The sequence below is a fragment of the Nelumbo lutea genome, chromosome 6, assembly GCF_056320005.1.
Source record: "Nelumbo lutea isolate HS-2025 chromosome 6, American lotus-T2T, whole genome shotgun sequence".
NCBI classification, from domain to species: domain Eukaryota; kingdom Viridiplantae; phylum Streptophyta; class Magnoliopsida; order Proteales; family Nelumbonaceae; genus Nelumbo; species Nelumbo lutea.
Genome location: NC_142689.1, coordinates 29042077 through 29060622, shown reverse-complemented (window position 1 = coordinate 29060622; position 18546 = coordinate 29042077). Strand labels below are relative to the sequence as shown.

The 18546-nt window shown below is 37.5% G+C and overlaps 1 protein-coding gene across 1 annotated transcript in view; it reads right to left on the bottom strand.

The window, feature by feature from the left end:
- Window positions 1–18015, bottom strand: part of LOC148848237 (uncharacterized) — a 46813-nt gene extending 28798 nt beyond the window's left edge. Inside the window, exons 1-11 of the mRNA XM_088950217.1 lie at window positions 17722–18015; window positions 17450–17533; window positions 16672–16745; window positions 16541–16574; window positions 16012–16070; window positions 14090–14204; window positions 13243–13280; window positions 3843–3940; window positions 3601–3656; window positions 2164–2455; window positions 1880–1995 (exon numbers count right to left, since the gene is read on the bottom strand). Coding sequence (XP_088806343.1) covers window positions 1880–1995; window positions 2164–2455; window positions 3601–3656; window positions 3843–3940; window positions 13243–13280; window positions 14090–14204; window positions 16012–16070; window positions 16541–16574; window positions 16672–16745; window positions 17450–17533; window positions 17722–17859 — 1104 coding nt within the window. The 5' untranslated portion in view covers window positions 17860–18015. The remainder of the gene's footprint in view (window positions 1–1879; window positions 1996–2163; window positions 2456–3600; window positions 3657–3842; window positions 3941–13242; window positions 13281–14089; window positions 14205–16011; window positions 16071–16540; window positions 16575–16671; window positions 16746–17449; window positions 17534–17721) is intronic.
- Between the last annotated feature and the right edge of the window lie 531 nt (window positions 18016–18546).

Here is an 18546-nt window from a genome sequence, read left to right as displayed (position 1 = left end):
CGGTTCGGTTTTAGTTCGGTATTTAAAAAAAAAAAAAAAACCGAAGGTACAGGTTTGGTTTTGGTTAACCAAAATAGAAAAACGGTAGTTAACCAAACCGGCCGGTATACCGTATACATATATTATATATTTTATGTATATTATATACATTTTATATATTTTTATATTTTCTATACATTATAAATTAATAATTATGCATTATATATATATATATATATATTCAATATATAATATATTATTTATTATTTAAAATATAATATTTTATATATATATTTCTAGTGTTTTATTATATATTTATATATTTTTTATAATATATAAAAAGCCAATGAACCCCTGGTTCTGTTTCAAAAATAAGCCCACAGTTCGGTTAACTGAACCGTGAGCACCCCTAATGGATTCCACTACCCTACGACCACAAAGCCCTCTGTTGGATTGGGAGGGCATGAATCTCCTCCTCTATGTTGTCTACTTCCAATATGGCTTTACCTTCTTGGAGCGAGATTAGGTTCAAGGAGCATTTAGGGGATAGCCTCCTTCTAATCTCCTCTGCTATGGCTTTCCAGTTGCTTACTTTTCTATTGACATAAACCACGTATTTTCTGCACCATTCCAAAAAGCTCTATTGCTCATTGATGCCTCTTCATGTGATATTATCCTTGGTCGAGAGTGTTTTATTATCTTTCAATGCCTAAGAGATTTTAGCACCTTCGTCACCTCTCCACAAGGAAGTCTATAACACCTCTGCAAATAAAACCCAACCCATGCTCTGCTTTCCCATCGGTATACAGACTATTTGCTTTCTACCTTGCTTGAACCATTCGGTCAGCATAATAAACCATCCTTTGGCATTAACCCTCATTTCCGCTTTGAAGATCTTTTCATTTCTCCTCAAGACATTGCTACAGTTTTGTGTTTTCTTCGAAGCTATTGTCACATCCAAAAGGACTTTCAACCAAGCTGTTGATTCTTGTTAAAGGTATACTGTCACTTTCTTTTCTTCTCTCACCTTTGGATTTACTTGGTTCCTTGCCTTCATCTCTTTGAACAAAAACTCTTTTGCTTCAATCCTCACTTCCTTTCTCCACTGTCTCATCAGTTCAAAGTTCTCCATCATCTTCACTCTGCGTCCTCACGTAGGGGAGAAGGAACATTATTAAAGAAAAAAGAAAAAAGAGAAAAGTATGGACAGGACCAAAGATCGACCACAAAGGCAAAGCCCACATCAAGATACAACATATACATACCTACTAGCTCATACACACAGTGAGACCCCAAAAAGATCTAACCCAGGAGGGATGATCCCCAATACAACTGATACCTATCCTATCCCCTTTCACCCCCAAGCTAGCATGTCTGCAAGTGAATTAGCTGATCATCGTCTATGGCAGATTTCAATGTTCACACTAGCAGTGAGATATCTAGTCTCTCTAACGTGATGTCAGAACAACCATTGGCCAACCATTGTCATTTCTCATCCACCTTATTATCACCCGAGCATCCCTAGACAGTTGATGGGAATGCAATAATCTCAGGCCCTGAAGAAGTGACGGAAGCTCTACTTTGATGATACCAGAAAAACTCTTCCATGGCCTCTAATGTCACCTCCCCCCCCCTGGCACCCAAAAAATAAATGCTGGCTGGCAGCATAAAGGAAGTACCATAAGCAACATTTTTACAGTATAAATTTCCTTTTTACTACTCCTTTTAAAGTAAGTTTCATCTTCACTTGTCAAAAGCAGGAGGAACATGCAGAAGATTGAATCTCCCAGCAAAGATACATGCGCCTCAATGATGTTTTCTGATAAATTTATAGGTATCAGAATGACAAAAGAAAAAAAAACTAGTATCAGTAGAAATGAGGAAAGTAAAGCTAATTAACCTTGTGATCAAACTCAGCCATCTTCAGAACTATGGGTATAATTACTGGTTCAGGAGCTGTTTTTTCTTTCTTCACAGGGTGACTGGAAATTACTCCTGGACCTTTAAGAGCTTCACCTACAGGATAACACATCATTAAAGCAAGAAGCACCATTTACAATAGCAGACCATTCATTTGTTACACCCAAAAACTGAGAAAGAATTAACAATAAGAATAAAGAAAAACTAAACTAACAATAAAGAGGACACCAAATAACATAAATGATATCTTAATCAGATGATAACCTTGCCTCTCAGAAGAGCTTCCTGACAAATCAAGAGATTTCAAACAACCTAAAACTTCTTCAACCTGGTTGGCAGATGTTACCACTTTTGGCCTCACATTTCCAGCACTACAGCTGCTAGTCTCATTGGGGACTCCACAAGTATTATTTGTTGTATCGCATTCCTTTTGTTTTGCATCATCATCCACATTGGTAACAGGGAGAGGTTTTGGCTCTTCTTTTTTTGCAGGTAAATTAGTTGGTTCTCTATTCTCATCATCCATTAAATAAATACTTGGATCCAAATGGATTCCCTGTTATAAACATAAGAACACAAGTTACATGAATGCATTTTAATTATGAGAAGTAACCAAACTAAGGAACCCCATTAGTAGAAAACAAAATGTATTGGACTCAATTTGGAAAAAAAAAGCAATTGATTTAATATATATATATATACACACAACATTAAGGAAAAGCTGCCAACCTCTTCATTTTTTAAGTGTTTTAAGGAAAGGTTATCTTTCAGTGACAAGTGATCATCCTTCCTTCAAGTGTCTAAGTTATTTCAAAGAAACTCAATTTTGATAAATATTATGGGATTTTAATATGTCACAGAACAAGGTGGAGATCCCAACAAGAAATTTACATGGTTAAGGAGTTAGTACCATGTAAAAGAAATGTCAAGGGTTAGATCCGTATCCAGCCCATCCCTCCCAAGACTTCAGATAGCTGGGACTGAAATTGGGTAATGACCTTTTTAACGAGTTACCACCATGAACACCCATATACGCGTACCCCACCAATACATCAAAAGAACAGTTAAAGATATTTTCTTCCTGTCTTTTTATGAGGGGAAAAATGCATTTGTATTAAGTATGTAACTGAAAAGAGTGGGCAAGGCACCCTCCACTATGGATGCACATTCTCTTTACAATATCGCTATGTCATATACAGTAAAATCCCTGAGAACCACAAGCCAATAACTACCATTCTTCCAATCCTTCCAGGCATAACATAAAATGGTAAACTTTTTCTTTTCAAAAAAAAAAAAAAACACTTAGATATTTCTTGCCTTTTGCTATCAGTAGGAAAGTAACAATCAAAAACTTATCGAATTATATAAAAGAATGGTATATATACAAACAGCAATGTGCCAAGCACTGCTGTGAACGGCTAGCCTACTGATATATGAATCTGTGTACACTTCGAATTTAGTTAAGTTTGGCAAAGTGTAAGAATTGAAAATGACATTTCACTTATATAAGCATATTACATGGGATGGGATATCACTTTTCCTATCTGTATCCTGAATTTTAGGAAACAGATAGCTGTATCCGATCTCCCATATTGTTGTCCATGTCTGTATCCATATACAGGTGTTGGCTAAATATGTAGATCATTAGATTAGTATAAAAACATCACTACAATATACAATTTATAAGTTGACAGATCTGACCTCAATTATAATGGGTTTTCCATCTTTCATTGCCTTCTTTAAATCACCAGCCAAACCTAGCAAGAATACAAGTACACAACCATGTCATAGTAAAGTTCTGACAAACAATAGAAAGGCACCAATAAATGGAAAAACTCTGGAATGATTAGAGGAAAAAAATACCTGGGAGAATTACAAAATCATTGAGCAACATAACAGATACCACAACTAGAAAATTGAACTATAAAGAACTGACAGACTACCTTTACGAACAATTCTACATTCTCTACAAAACTCGGTGATGAATTCCTCAGAAGAACCAAAATCTCGTGCCCATACAGGGGTAGATGCCAATGGAGCACTGTAAATGATATTAGGAAAATAAGTGATTTAATGGATTGGCAAAGGGAAAATAGCAATAGGTTTCAAATGGTCCTTATATCTAATATGTGGAATTATTTCCTTGTTAAGATGTTAATTTAAATGTAAAAACTGGACAACAAAATATGAAACGCTTCACTGGTCTCTACACAGCAGTCATACTAATACAGAGACCAACAGAATAGTATGGTAAGCCATGGGAGGAAAAAGTTTCGGCCTGCTGTGAACCAAGTGATAGCATTTCTATCAAGAAAACCAAAAAAAAAAAACATAACAGTTGAAGTAGTGAGAGAAAGGGGAGAAAAGAAAGGTAAGCAAAAGACGCAAAAAGTTCTTGCTTTTTCTGGTGCCATGTCTTCTTTGAGATATCCTTTTTCTACTTAGGAAGAAATTACCATATTATGATCCCAAAATGAAAAGCAAAAAAAGGAAGTAATTAAAAAAACAAAAAGAACTCGGAATACATACATATGACCAACAATATAAGAGATGTAAATCAGAGCAGCAACAAATCTAGAGTTTAATCAAGAAAACAAGCAGAAATAGAGAAAAGTGTTCAGATGAATAGAGAAGAACGAAAGGAAGATAATAGGGTTTTGGGAGAAAAGAATCAAAACGTCTCCCAGCCCCCTTCATCATGTTTTATTAACTCTAATCATAATTCGCAGCATATTATAAGATTTCCCTTAATAGGGTGCTGCACTAATAAACACTTTTAGAGAACTAATAAACTTAGGCCCATAGATATAAAAAAATAAAATAAAATAAAAAAAAGACTACAGCCCAATAGCTCAGCAATAAGAGATAAATCCAAACAACCACCTAATAAAAAAGAAGCTTAATGATTATTTTTGATAATAAAGTAAAAAAATTCATTACAAGGAAAAAGAAAATATAAGAGGAAGGTGATAAGAAATCACCCAAGAAAATAGAACCCCCAACAACATAAACACCTCACTCACAACCTACAGGAACCCCGACCAAGGAACAAACTAAAACAAATGATCACAAACAGCAGCCCTTACAGAGAACAGAATAAGGAAACAGTAGAAGAAACCAGTGTTTAGGAAATCGGACCAGACTGGCTGGTTGGACCGTGACCGGACCTATATCCAGACCCTAGAAACCGGAATAGCTAGAAAACCATTTAAAACTGGCTGACCCACCGGTGAACCAGCCCCAGTTTCCTAGCACTGCCCGGGTCTCAAACATAAAGAATTTTCAAAATGCTAATAAGAAGATTTGAACCCATGGCCTTTATTTCATGCACATTGACTTGTAACCTGATGTAATATTTGGTGTATGCTGCAAGGGGAATTTTGGTCTTTTTCTTCCTCTTTTAAGTTGTACGGTCGCCCTAGTATATATAATAAAAATACTGGCGCCGCCAGCATGAGTTTGAGTTTTCTCTCTTCTCCCCTTCTCTTCTCCTCCTCTCCTCTTCGCCCACTGCTCTGTTGGTTGGAACATGGTATCAGAGCAGGACAGTGCTCTGTCAATCATCTCCTGCAAGTCGAAACTCTTTCTTGCTCCTCGGGACTGAGAAGTGGAAGAGACACACATGAACTCCATTTGAAGACTGTTTGTTCTTGTCCTGCCCCTGTTTCTTGGACTGAAACTGATTCATACAACACCCAGACCAGTGGATGACTGGCTGAATCTCCCTAAGAGATTGGTGTTTTTTCTTCCTGTGTTTTTTTGTTATTCCTGGGTTGGAAACTACAGAGACCCTGGACTGAATACGAACAGAAGCTTAAACCACCCTTTTTTAGTTCTTGGTGTTAAAACCAAGAACTGATTAAGTTATTCTGCTTGACTGAATGATATAAAGTGAGTTTATCCCTCTTCGTGGGTGTGAAGACCCAATAATCTTCATGTTTGAAGAATCTTAGTAGGTCATAAGTGACCTGGTTCAACTGACAGAAGGCAGCAGCCTCTTTAAATGTTTTCTGTAGTTCGTATTGCCTTAAGAAGACACCTCTCAGGTCTGTGAAATTCTGAGACAGCAAGAACTGTGCTCTGTTTTTAGCAGTTTTTTGTATTTACCTAGTTGGGTAAGGACTGTAATCAGTTAGCGTCTGCTGCCTTCACTTGGCTCCAACATTGCTGCAAATCCAGTTCTCCATGATAGAACCAAGCATATTGAAGTTGATAAGCATTTTACCAGAAAGAAGCTTGAGCAAGGAGAAGTTTGCACCCCTTAAGCTGTACAGTCGCCCTACTATATATAATAAAAATACTGGCGCTGCCAGCATGAGTTTTGAGTTTTCTCTCTTCTACCCTTCTCTTCTCCTCCTCTCCTCTTCGCCCACTGCTCTGTTGATTGGAACATAACCATTAATCCACTTCATTAATTATGTTCATTTATAAGTACATTAATGCATATATTGCTTTTGATGCCCAGTTGTAGAAAAAATTGAGAAGAGATTGGCCTCGTGGAAAAAGAATCATATTTCGTTGGGGGGTAGAATCACTTTGATAAGAGCAACATCAGCTAATCTACCAACCTACTTCCTGTTTGTCTTTAGGATCCCAACTAGGGAAGCCAATAAGCTGGATAAGTTAATGAGAAACTTTCTTTGGAAACCATGGGAAAGTAGAAAGGACCACTTAATTAAGTGGGAGGCGGTATGCCGGAGTAAAGAGGAAGGGGACTTGGGCTTAGGGAATATAATTCAAAAGAATACAGCTTTGTTGGTTTGGAAAGCATTCTCATTCATACTTCTAGATTTACATCTATAGTGTTATCTAGTCTCATAAATAAGTGTAATACATCTCAATTAATAAACTAGGGACTTCTCTGTAAATTACTAAAGTTTAACTTAATGAAATAGAATTAAGGGAGTAAGAGAAGAGATTATGTTCGAAAATCTCTCTTTGAACCCAAGTTGCCGCCACCTTCTTCTTCTTCTCTCCTCTTGAACTCTGATTTCTACTACTTTCTTTCGAATTTTTGCAACTTTCTAAACAATCATTTCTTCTCAAAAGGCTGTTTTTCTTCTTGGTGTCAGAGTAGGCTCGTTTTTCCCTTTTTTTCACCTTTTTTTCCCATACACACAGTGTGTATGGAGAACTGAATCGAATGAATAGTTAAAGAAACCTATTTCAGCCTAGTTGTTAGTGGTTTCTGGAGAGAAGGGGATTGGTTTTGTCATCCTCTTGACAGATTCAAGTGTGTTGCCCAAAACCCTAATTTTCTGGAGAAATCTGATTGTGAGCCCCACAAGGAGTTTGACCTGGGCTCTCAGTGACTGAAGGCCTTCTCATTCCGGGTGTGAGAAGTCTACAAGGAGTGGATTGGTGTTCTGTGAAGTCTACAAGGAGTGGCTGAGTTTTCTCTGTTTCTCCCAGCTTCCGGGTGTGACGCAGGTTATTGGTACGGCTGCATAGAGGTTGGCTCACAACACAGTTTTTGTTATGTCTTCATTTGTTGTTATTCAAAGTTGTTTGAAGTCAGTTTTGAAGTATTTAAGAAGATGAACTCCTCAGACTTTGAAAACAAGCATGTTGATGTCAGTTGCATCAATCAGTTCATGCAAGCTCCCAGGGATACTCACATGGCAGCAACAGAGTGGATTCTGTGTTATTTGAAGGGCTCCCCTGGAAAGAGAATTCTATTTGCTAAGCATGGCCATATGGAACTTGAAGCCTACACAGATGTTGAGTGGGTCGGAAACATTGATGACAGAAGATCTACCTCTGGATACTGTAGCTTGGTGGCAGGTAATATTGTCTCTTGGAGAAGCAAGAAACAATCAGTTGTTGCTCGATCTTCAGCCAAAGCATAATACAGAGCCATGGCTCATGGAGTTTCTGAACTATTGGGGCTTAGATCTTTGATGGAGGAACTGGGTATTGAGCATGATAAACCAATGATGTTATACTGTGATAATCAAATCGCCACCAACATTGCTCACAACCCAGTGCAACATGACAGAACTAAGCACATTGAAGTTGACAGACACTTCATTCAAGAAAGAGTGGCTTCTGGAGAAGTGTGTCTACCTTTCATCACCTCTGAAGGACAGTTAGCTGATTTCCTCACCAAGGGCATTCCCAAGGCTAAACTTCAACAGGATACTGACAAGCTTGGCATGATTGACATCTATGCTCAGCTTGAGGGGGAGTATAGAGAAGATGGGCCGAATGGCCCATAGGCTGTTTATCATTTTTTATCTTTTATGTCATTTTGCTGTAATGGGCCTTAATCTGGGCTTTATTCTTTCTTATATTATGTCATTTTAATTTTCTGCCCAACTAGGGACTTCTCTGTAAATTACTAAAGTTTAACTTAATGAAATAGAATTAAGGGAGTAAGAGAAGAGATTATGTTCGAAAATCTCTCTCTCTGAACCCAAGTTGTCGCCACCTTCTTCTTCTTCTTCTCTCCTCTTGAACTCTGATTTCTGATAGTTTCTTTTGATTTTTTGTAACTTTCTAAACGGTCCTTTCTTCTCAAAATGTTGTTTTTCTTCTATTACTAACATAATGGAAAAGACACATGTGCCCCTACTTAAGTGAGGGACACTAGTTCTAACATAATATTACACATCAGCAACCTCAACATAAGTATAAAGACAGAAATACCCCTACATACTCGACACTAACACTCCCCCTCAAGCTGGTGAGTATATATCATGTAATCCCAACTTGCCACATATGTAGTCCACTCTTCCCTGACTCAACCCTTTAGTAAATAAGTCAGCCCACTGGTTCCCTGTGTTAACATATGTAGTGTCTATCACTCCACTCAGCACCTTCTCTCTCACAAAGTGACAGTCAACCTCTATGTGCTTGGTTCTTTCATAAAACACTGGATTAGAAGAAATATGAACTGCAGCCTAATTGTCATAGTAGAGCTTCATTGGAGTGTTAACATTGTATCCCATCTCCTGTAGAAAGTTCCTTAGCCACACTAATTCACAAGTAGTATGTGTCATAGCTCTATATTCTCCCTCCCCATTGCTTCTTGCCACGACTGTCTGCTTCTTACTTTTCCATGTCACCAGATTACCCCCAAGAAAAGTGCAATAGTTTGTGGTAGATCCCCTATCAGACATAGAACCAGCCCAATCTGCATCAGTATATCCTTCTATTTCAAGTTTTCCACCACTTTTGTATATCAAACCACGACCAGGAGCCCCCTTTAAATACCTCACAATTCTTAGAACCGCATCCCAATGAGGAACCAGAGGTTTCTACATGAACTGACTTACCACACTAACCGCAAATGAAATATCTGGCCCAGTAATGGTTAGGTAGTTCAGTTTACCTACAAGTCTTCAGAATCTGTTAGGGTCTTCAAACACTTTACCCATATCACTGCTCAGATTAGTGTTTGTTTCCATAGGTGTTTCATCTAGTTTAGCACCTAACAAACCTATTTCTTCTAGCAAATCAAGCACATATTTATTCTGACACAAATTAGTACATGCTTAGACCTTGCTACTTCTATCCCCAAGAAATATTTCAATTTACCAAGGTCATTTGTCTGAAAATGTTCCTACAGAAAGGTCTTCAACCTGTCAATGCCCATTTTATCATCCCCGATAATAACAATATCATCTACATACACCACCAATAGGATTTTTTCTAGTTGGGAGTCATGACTGAAGACTGAATGATCAACTTGGCACTGTTTCATACCAAACTTCTTTACCACCTCACTGAACCTACCAAACCATGCTCGAGGAGACTGTTTAAGCCCATAAATAGCCTTCTTTAGTTTGCATACCTTACCATCCTCCCCCTGAGCAACAAACCCCAATGTTTGCTCCATATAGACATCCTCGAGCAAATCACCTTGCAAGAAAGCATTCTTGATATCAAGCTAAGAGAGGAGCCAATCATACATAGCAGCAAGAGAGATCACAACACGAACCGAACCTATCTTAGCAACCGAGGAGGTCTCTGTGTAGTCAATACCATAGGTTTAGGAGTACCCTTTTGCAACCAATCTAGCTTTCAGTCGCTCTACACTAACATCAGGTAAGTACTTAACAGTATAAACCCACTTACAACCGACAGTCCGCTTCCTAGGAGGAAGAGTAGTGAGGTCCCAAGTACGATTATGAGTTAAAGCTGAGAGTTCTTCCATTGCACGGCGCCATCCTGGAGAGGCAAGGGGTTCCTGGACATCCTTAGGGACAACAACAGAGGATAACAAAGAGATAAACTGGCGATGGGAAGCGAAAAGATGAGTGAGTGAAACATAATTAGAAATAGGATGTAGGGTACAAGTGCGTTTACCTTTCCAAAAGACAATGGGAAGATCAAGATCAAATACTGGGGTTGGGGCTGGTGTGGGGACAACTGTCGAATCTGTCGACGTTGATGGAGCTGGAGGAGCAGCCGGTACATGTGGGCGATGTGTATACACTTGACGGATAGGTGGTCATTCAATAGGTGGTGGCACTGGAGGCAAGGATTTGGTCACAGCTGGAACAAGAGGAACAAAATCCGCAACTGGAAGAGGATGAGGAAGAAACATCAACGGACCCCAAGTAAAATGGAGTAGACTCAAAGAAGGCAACATCAGCACACACAAAGGAACGTCGAGAACTAGGATGATAACACTTATACGCTTTCTGGGTCCAGGAATAGCCAAGGAAGATGAATTTGATGGATCGTGCATCTAACTTGTCCTTCCCAGGGCCCAGATTATGGACGAATAGACACACCCAAAAACCCAAGGAGAAAGAGGAAACGAAGACAAGGTGGGAAACAATGTAGTGAATGGAGAATAACCATTAAGGATAGACGTGGGCATCCGATTAATCAAGAAGCAAGAAGCAAGCACTGCATCACTCCAAAAGGGTTTGGGAACATTCATGTGATGCATGAGAGATCGAGCTGTTTCCAAAAGATGACGATTATTTCTCTCAGCCACCCCATTTTGTTGTGGGGTGTAGGTACATGAGATCTGATGTATAATGCCATGTTGGTCCAAGTATTTTTGAAATGATGAAGAGAAATATTCACGGTCATTATCGGAACAAAAAATTTTAATGTGAACAACAAATTTGTTGCGAATCTCAGCATAAAATTTTTGGAAAATGGTAAACAATTCACTCATTTCTTTCATTAAATAGAGCCACGTCATCCTTGAATAATCATAAAAAAAAATGACAAAATATCTATATCCATTGTATGACATCACTTTATAAGGACTCCAAACATTTGAATGAACCAAAGAAAAAGAACTCGACACACGGTTATCAACCCTAGGACTAAAGGAAACACAATGATGTTTCCCCAACTAACACGACTCACAATCTAAAACAGAAAGTTGGGTTCCATATTGTTTCATAACCATGTGATAATATGTGCATCATCTTATTCCCAGTCATCATATTCATGAGAAATAGTGGAGGGCTTTTCTTCCCTTATGTGTTTCACCTTCTTCTTTGCCTTAAGGAAAACTTCTACAGATTTAGCCCAAGGTACATAGTTCTCTCCATTCAGTTTAATAAAGGTCATTTGAACATTCGGGTAGTCGGTAGGGACCATCACATTAGACTTGCTATTACTATTGTCTCCCATTGCTGAATTCAGCACACTGCTCACTAGACCACACCACACACTAATCACACTAATTTCAGCACTTGTATTGCTGAATATTACACTCTTTACACCACAAACCCTACTCCACAACTACCTGAAATCTCACCACACTATATGCGGACCACTCCCCCTTCGAATCACACTGAAAATAGCATAAATCCTAGCACACTACAATCTGAAATCCCACCATACGATCTGAAACATACGTATTATTTGATTTACAAAAAAAAAATGCATAGAAATCCCTTACCTCATCACCCAAAAATCAGATTACACAAAAATCAAACCACACAAGACACCCATTGCACCACACGAATCAGCCCTCTTCTCTTCATCGATTAGGGGAGGGCTTCTTAGAAACCACAACAACCGACCACGAACACCACAACTGGAGGCATAGAAACCTCCAAGGGAAGAGGGCGACCACTCCTTTTCAGCCCTTTCCCTTATCTCCAACCGATGACAAAGAAACCATGAGAAAACCCTATACTAGGTGCGCAGAAAACAGAAATCTGGGCAGATCCAAGTTGCTTAGTTGAGCTTTGATACCATACTATAATTCGGCCTGCCCTTGAGTTCTGTTAGTCTGATAACAGCCAAGAAGAGAGGAGAAGAAAGAAGAAAGAAAGAGAGAGAGAAAGGAGAAGAAAAGTCTGGTTCAAATGAGAGAAAAAATTACCTCTCCCATTCGACCAAATATGTTTTATATTACTAACATAATGGAAAAGACACATGTGCCCCTACTTAAGTGAGGGTCACTAGTTCTAACATAATATTACACATCAGCAACCTCAACATAAGTATAAAGACAGAAATACCCCTACATACTCGACACTAACACTTCTCAATACCTTTCCAAACCACACAGCTATAAGAAATTGTAGCTATACCTAGATCCCAGTTGAAGTTCCCCAACCAAACTTCACTCACATTGTTCATCACCAAAGGCTACTTCGATGACAATTACACCACCAGAACCATATGCAGACCTAACCCTCCAACTGCCTTTTGGCTGCACACATTATTTCGTTCTAGTAAATAGAATTTAAGTCTTCTTTCTAGCCCCTTCATAGGAAACCCCCCTATAGCTTCTAGTCTTCCTCCCCCCATGTCTCCTCATTTGACAGTAACGCTACCTCCCCTGGTCCCCCCACCCATGCCCATACACACACACCAAAAAAAAAAAAAAGAAAAAAAGAAAGAAAGAAAGGAAGTCCTTTATCTCAAGCTATTTGCTAGACAAACATCTTGGGTTGATTTTACCCATTTTCTTTTCTTTGTGAGGATATTTAGCTTACACAGTCAAAGGCACTATCACAAGCATATGCTTGACAATCTACATCCTGTACCCAGCATATACTCTCTTAATAACAATACTTTCTTTTAGAAAAAAAAAAAAAAAAAAAAGCTATATGTCAATGAATAAGCAGAACAACACAATAGAGATTTGGATACAGAAAGTGACATCATAAAGTAGTATTTACTTATTATATTGGTAGAGCTAGTGACACCCTTAGACTTGGTTCTTTGATAAAAAGCATACCAATTTGAATTTTTTTTCATACCCAATTTCCTATAGAAATCAATGAAGAATACTCATTCAAAATTCATGTTGCATCCACGTCTAGACATGTCAGTCATAGATGGGTTATTTGTTTCATTTAATAATAAAATAAAAATGAACATGAAAGGGAAAAACAATGAATTCGCCTCACATACTCTGTTGATGTCCGTAGCAATTCATATACCATGTCGGTCTGTCACAATAAAAAAATATATAAATACAGAAGGCATTAGAAATAGCTCTAGCAGAGAGAGAGAGAGAGAGGGAGAGAGAGAGAGAGAGAGAGAGAGGGAGAGAGAGAGAGAGAGAGCCCTTTGCTCCATAATCCTCTTTTCAGCCACTCAGGTGAAGTGCCCAATCCAGAGAGTCAAACATGTAAGCAATCCTCTAAATTGGCCATAATTCGGATGCCCTTATGAACAGTATGGATTGGCCACATCATCCCTCCACATGTCTGAAACAGGGTGGATCAGCTAAGAAATATTCTAGTTGACTTGACTGGGAAACCTTTCAATATGAACATAATATGTACCATCTATATGTGTGCTCATGTGAAAGAGATTACCACAAAGCACTTTTGCATACTTGGGATTTCAAATAATCATAGTTTTCAGTGCTAAAATCATGGGAGGGGCACTGCCAGGCACTGAACAAGGGTTGGCTCGATAAAAGGCCAAGTATCTTACACATGGGGAGCACAGTTGGTGCCCGAAAAGGCCCCATTTGTTCCCATGTCCATCATCTATTCATTGGGCAAGTTTCAGAGTTTCAGCCCAACAGCCCCTTCCACATGGCTAAAGTAGTATCTAGTTCTAGGCAAATTTTAAGCTACAATGGAATAGCCAGAAGGCATTGATGATCCTGAATCAGTGACACTATCTCTCCATGTGGGTGAACATCCAGAAAAGAAGCCTAGGATACCTGTTGAATGTGTGCATAAGAAAATGGATATGTGGGCGGATGGATAAGTAGGTATAATGACAAATGTGCAAACATGTGTACCTGTAAAACATTTGGCAAGTTTAGCCTTTGTGCAAGCTGGGTAGCAATGGTTGATTTCCCAACACAAGCAGTTCCGCAGACAAGAATCACCAATGGTACTCTTTGATGGTGAAATCTAAAAGAAGAATATATGGAAATCAGTACCAGAATACAGAGTAGTCTCTTTGCTGAGTCAAGGGTAAAAACAGAAGTAATTGACAGGAAAGAATAGTTAAATTAGCCATAAATAAACATTCCGAGGAAATAAATTTAATTTGCAGTGAACAGGAAGAGGGTTTTCAATAAATTAGTAAACGTGTAAAAATAAATATCCATGAGAAAATCAAATAAGAAACTAAATATTGATTTAACAAATAGAAGAAAGGTTTTTTAGAATTGGCTCCCTTCTGCAGTTTGTTTATAAGTGTGGAAGGGGAGAAACTCATATATGGGAGGATAGAAAGAATGTGGCAAAATTGGCCCACATAAGATTTTGTAGGTCTCGCTTATGCAAATTCTGAAAACTAATGGGAGGCTGCTCTTTATTATTCTTCTTTTGATATATAGGGGCCATTTGTTCAATGTAGTGGTAAAATCTTGGGCTGACAAGCATGAGAACACAAGTTCAAGTCTGAGAGTGGCTACTTTGTGAACAAAATGAAAAGGTTAGGTCCAGATTATATTTGTCAAAGCATCACCTAGGCATTGTGGCACCTTGCCTGCATGCCTTGACTTAAAGCAACTAGGCACCTCCCTAGGTGATAAGTTTCCCACCTTATATGAATAGAGAGATTACTTTTTTTCTACACTCTTTCTTTTACATTTAATAAATCAGTGGTTCAATCTTTTTATTTTTTTGAGAAAAGATAACTTGTATTCAAAAAAGGGAAGGATGTACAAGAGGGCCTAGAGAACAAAAAATAGGGCCCCATAGGCACTGTATTAAATAACTTATATTCAATCTTTTTTTTTTTTTTGAGAAAAGATAACTTGTATTCAGAAAAAGGGAAGGATGTACAAGAGGGCCTGGAGAATAAAAAATAGGGCCCCCGCAATTAAATAGGCATTGTATTAAATAACTTGTATTCAATCAATTGTTCTTTTTTTCTCTTTTTCTAGCTATCTTAATTTTATTATATTAAATTATAGCCTTCCTTAGTTGCTAATTTGATATGAAATTTCTCTATTAAATAGATATTATATCAATTTTATTTTTGTAAACATTGAAATTAATATATTAAAATAAATGTTTAGATGTGATGATTTACCATGTTTTGAGAGGAAATTTAATGTTCGTGATAAAGAGAATTGCTATTTTTTCAATTAATATGCATGTCAATTGGTATATAAAAACTAGGGAACCAATACAAAATTTTGCTCAGGAAACTAGGCACTCCATTGTCTCCTAAAGTCACCTAAATGCCTTGGCAACTATAATCTCTATCACTCCGCACCACCCAAGACCCTAGAGAACGGGAACTAACATTAGGTAATGACCTTTTTATGTATAGAAAGAATATGTATGGTTCAAACTCACTAACCGCGTATTGTTTATATATGGAAATTGCCACTTTTTACATATAGAAATACAAATTACACCATTTATCTATGAGAGCAATGGTCAGGCTCAGGTTGAGCATTTGTTAAAATTTGAATGGGCCTAATGCAGTTTAAATTGTTCAAACAGGTACCCAACTTGCACCATTACATTTATCAAAAACTAAATTTAACAAACCAATCAAAGAATAAGCTACCAAGACATTAAAATTTCTTGTCAATTGGATACCAAACCATAACAAGATAAACAGTGGCAAGGAATACAATAACTATTTGTCTAGGGAAAGCACACAGAGAAGATTTGTAGGAAGAATTGATTCAATTCATGGAGACAAACCACAATCTGGAAAAAAAGAAAAAAGTAATTTACACAGAAGCTTGCTTACCTGGTCATCATTTTATAACGATTTATGTATTCTTCCCCATATCCCCGTCGCTCCATAAGCTGCAAATAGAGACCCATAAGTAAGATATCTTAAATTTTTTTTGTAGAATCTTCAAGTAGCAAAAGTTTTCAGGGAAATTCACTAGATTATGTCCAAATTTATTTTTTCGTAAAGTTTCTTCACTGGTAAGATTATTCCATCTTAATCATTGAGTATATATAAGTTTTAGACAGTACATGCATCAGGTATGGCATTTGATCTTTTCACCAGTTCAGGATCTTTCCAACATCCATTAAAAATCATCTGAATAGTAAGAAGCAGAATGGGGCTAGATCCAAAAAGTCTTTGTTGTAAATATATAGAAATGAAAATATGATGTGATATACATGAATATCGTATATTCCTTCTATCATCAGCAAAATCTTGTACACATTACTGATCAAGAAAACCATGAAAAAAAAATAGAACATGATGTGGAAACTCACTAAGACTTAGCATTGAGAGGTGAAACTGCATAATTAGCAAGTACCTTAAAGAGATTAGCCTCCAAATCAGATTGGGATCTGCATATGAACAATACAAGCAGTGGTTAAATAATAATCATATTCTGTGCGAATGGGGGGGGGAGAGAGAGAGAGAGAGAGAGAGAGAGAGTCATACACATCTAGAAGGCTGTTGTCTATAAGCAGTTTTTTCAGTTCGAGAGCAATTTTAATAGCAACATGATTAGGGATCTGAAATCAACAATCCACCCTTTAACTATATTAGAATAATCTACAAAAGGTCATACATTACCATCCAATTAGAAAAGTAAAAAATTACACTAAATAGACAAATAAGAAAAAATCACCTACTTGGAAAAACAATCTCCCCAATACATCACTGACATATTACAAAATATAAAAAAAAAAAATGAAGCACTTAAAGGTTCTTCTCCTGATTCTTTCCAATAGTGTCTTTATTCATGCACGATGCAAAACGCAAAGTGGTCAAAGATTAAGGGCCATAGATAAAAACTGAAATGGCTGGAGTGAATGGCTTATTGCTTTGTCTTTTAGTGTGTGCAAGTTATTAAGGAGGTTGTAACTAATTCTCTCAAAATGTTACTGCTAATTATTTTATCCACTTGTTTGCAATTTCTTTCTTTTTCTACTTTTTTACTTCTTATTTTTTCATCCTTCTCTATGCAACTGATTGCGTCTAATATTGACAAGAAAAATCAAATTTACGGTCCAAAATCCCAAGTCCCAACTACCAGTGATTGCAAATTTGATGGAAAAATCATAAGCCCATCAAGAACACGATAAGCATAAAACAACTTAACAAGTTCAAAGTATTGCTTAGAAGTCAAAACTTCCAATTACTAATGACTAAAAAGAGGCAACAGAAAGATAAACAATAAAAACAAGAAATGAACAAAATTATAGGGTGCAATTACCTTAGTGACAGTCAACATTCTACTAAGGAGAAATCTAGAGAGAACGTAGTAGTGATCCGCATTATCGCCAAGCCATACCTTTACCTGATCACCAATTCAATACGCATCAAATAAATAATTTCAATAAAAAATGGTAGTACTGTTGTTCTTACAGAATATTAAAAAACAAGATTAAAACAAAGCATCTAAGAATAAGATGTCATTGAAAAACCAGAAATTAAAACTGGAAACAAGAAATTCTCGAGAGACTGGGCAATAAATAAATAAATAACCTTAACAAAATCGTATTTGGAAGAAGCATTTCGGGAAGAAAATCTGCCGGGGGGCAGAGAGAATTCGCCCTTCTCATCTGCGTCTTCTCCACTTGCAGGAGGATTCGATATTATTGCTACTCCTTTCCCTTTCTTCATTCCCCTCCCGAACGAACGAACAAGCTTCCAACTTCCGAGCAACCTCGTCGGCTTTCCTACGCGTCCGACCTCTGTCCCGTGTGCCTTCTCTCCTCTCCACTTCGCTGTGCTGTGAAGTTCTAAGCTCTAAAGTATTCTACCATTCTAGTCGTGAATATCATGTCGTGGTTTGGGCCATACAACACGTGGCACGATAAAATGGTATCATTTTATTCGAATTCGAATTTGACCCTGGCGATCCAAACTCGATCCGTTTATAATTGGATTGAATACGGATCTAGCCCTGTCCAATCCCATATAATCCAATTAAATTTCCGTCTAAACTTAGTTTGAATATTATGTTTTTACTTTTTGGTGGTTCGGTTTTTATGTACTTGTGCACTAAATTCATGGATAGATATTCCTTATATATGGCTGGATGTTGAGTTATTGAAGTGTAGATATTCTTTTCATGTCAAGGTTTTTAAAATTGAATGGGACAATAAACCATTTAAGGGTCTGGTTTCTAGATCAAACGGATGATTTGTTTTGACAATAAATTAAAAAAATAAATAAATAACAGCCAAAAGCCATTGAATGGTTCGAACAATTTGACCACTTGGATCAGCAGTTTATTGACCAAATCAATATTTTTTTGCCAAAAGATAATTTTAGGGTAAAACGGAACCAATCAAGTGACCAGTCCTG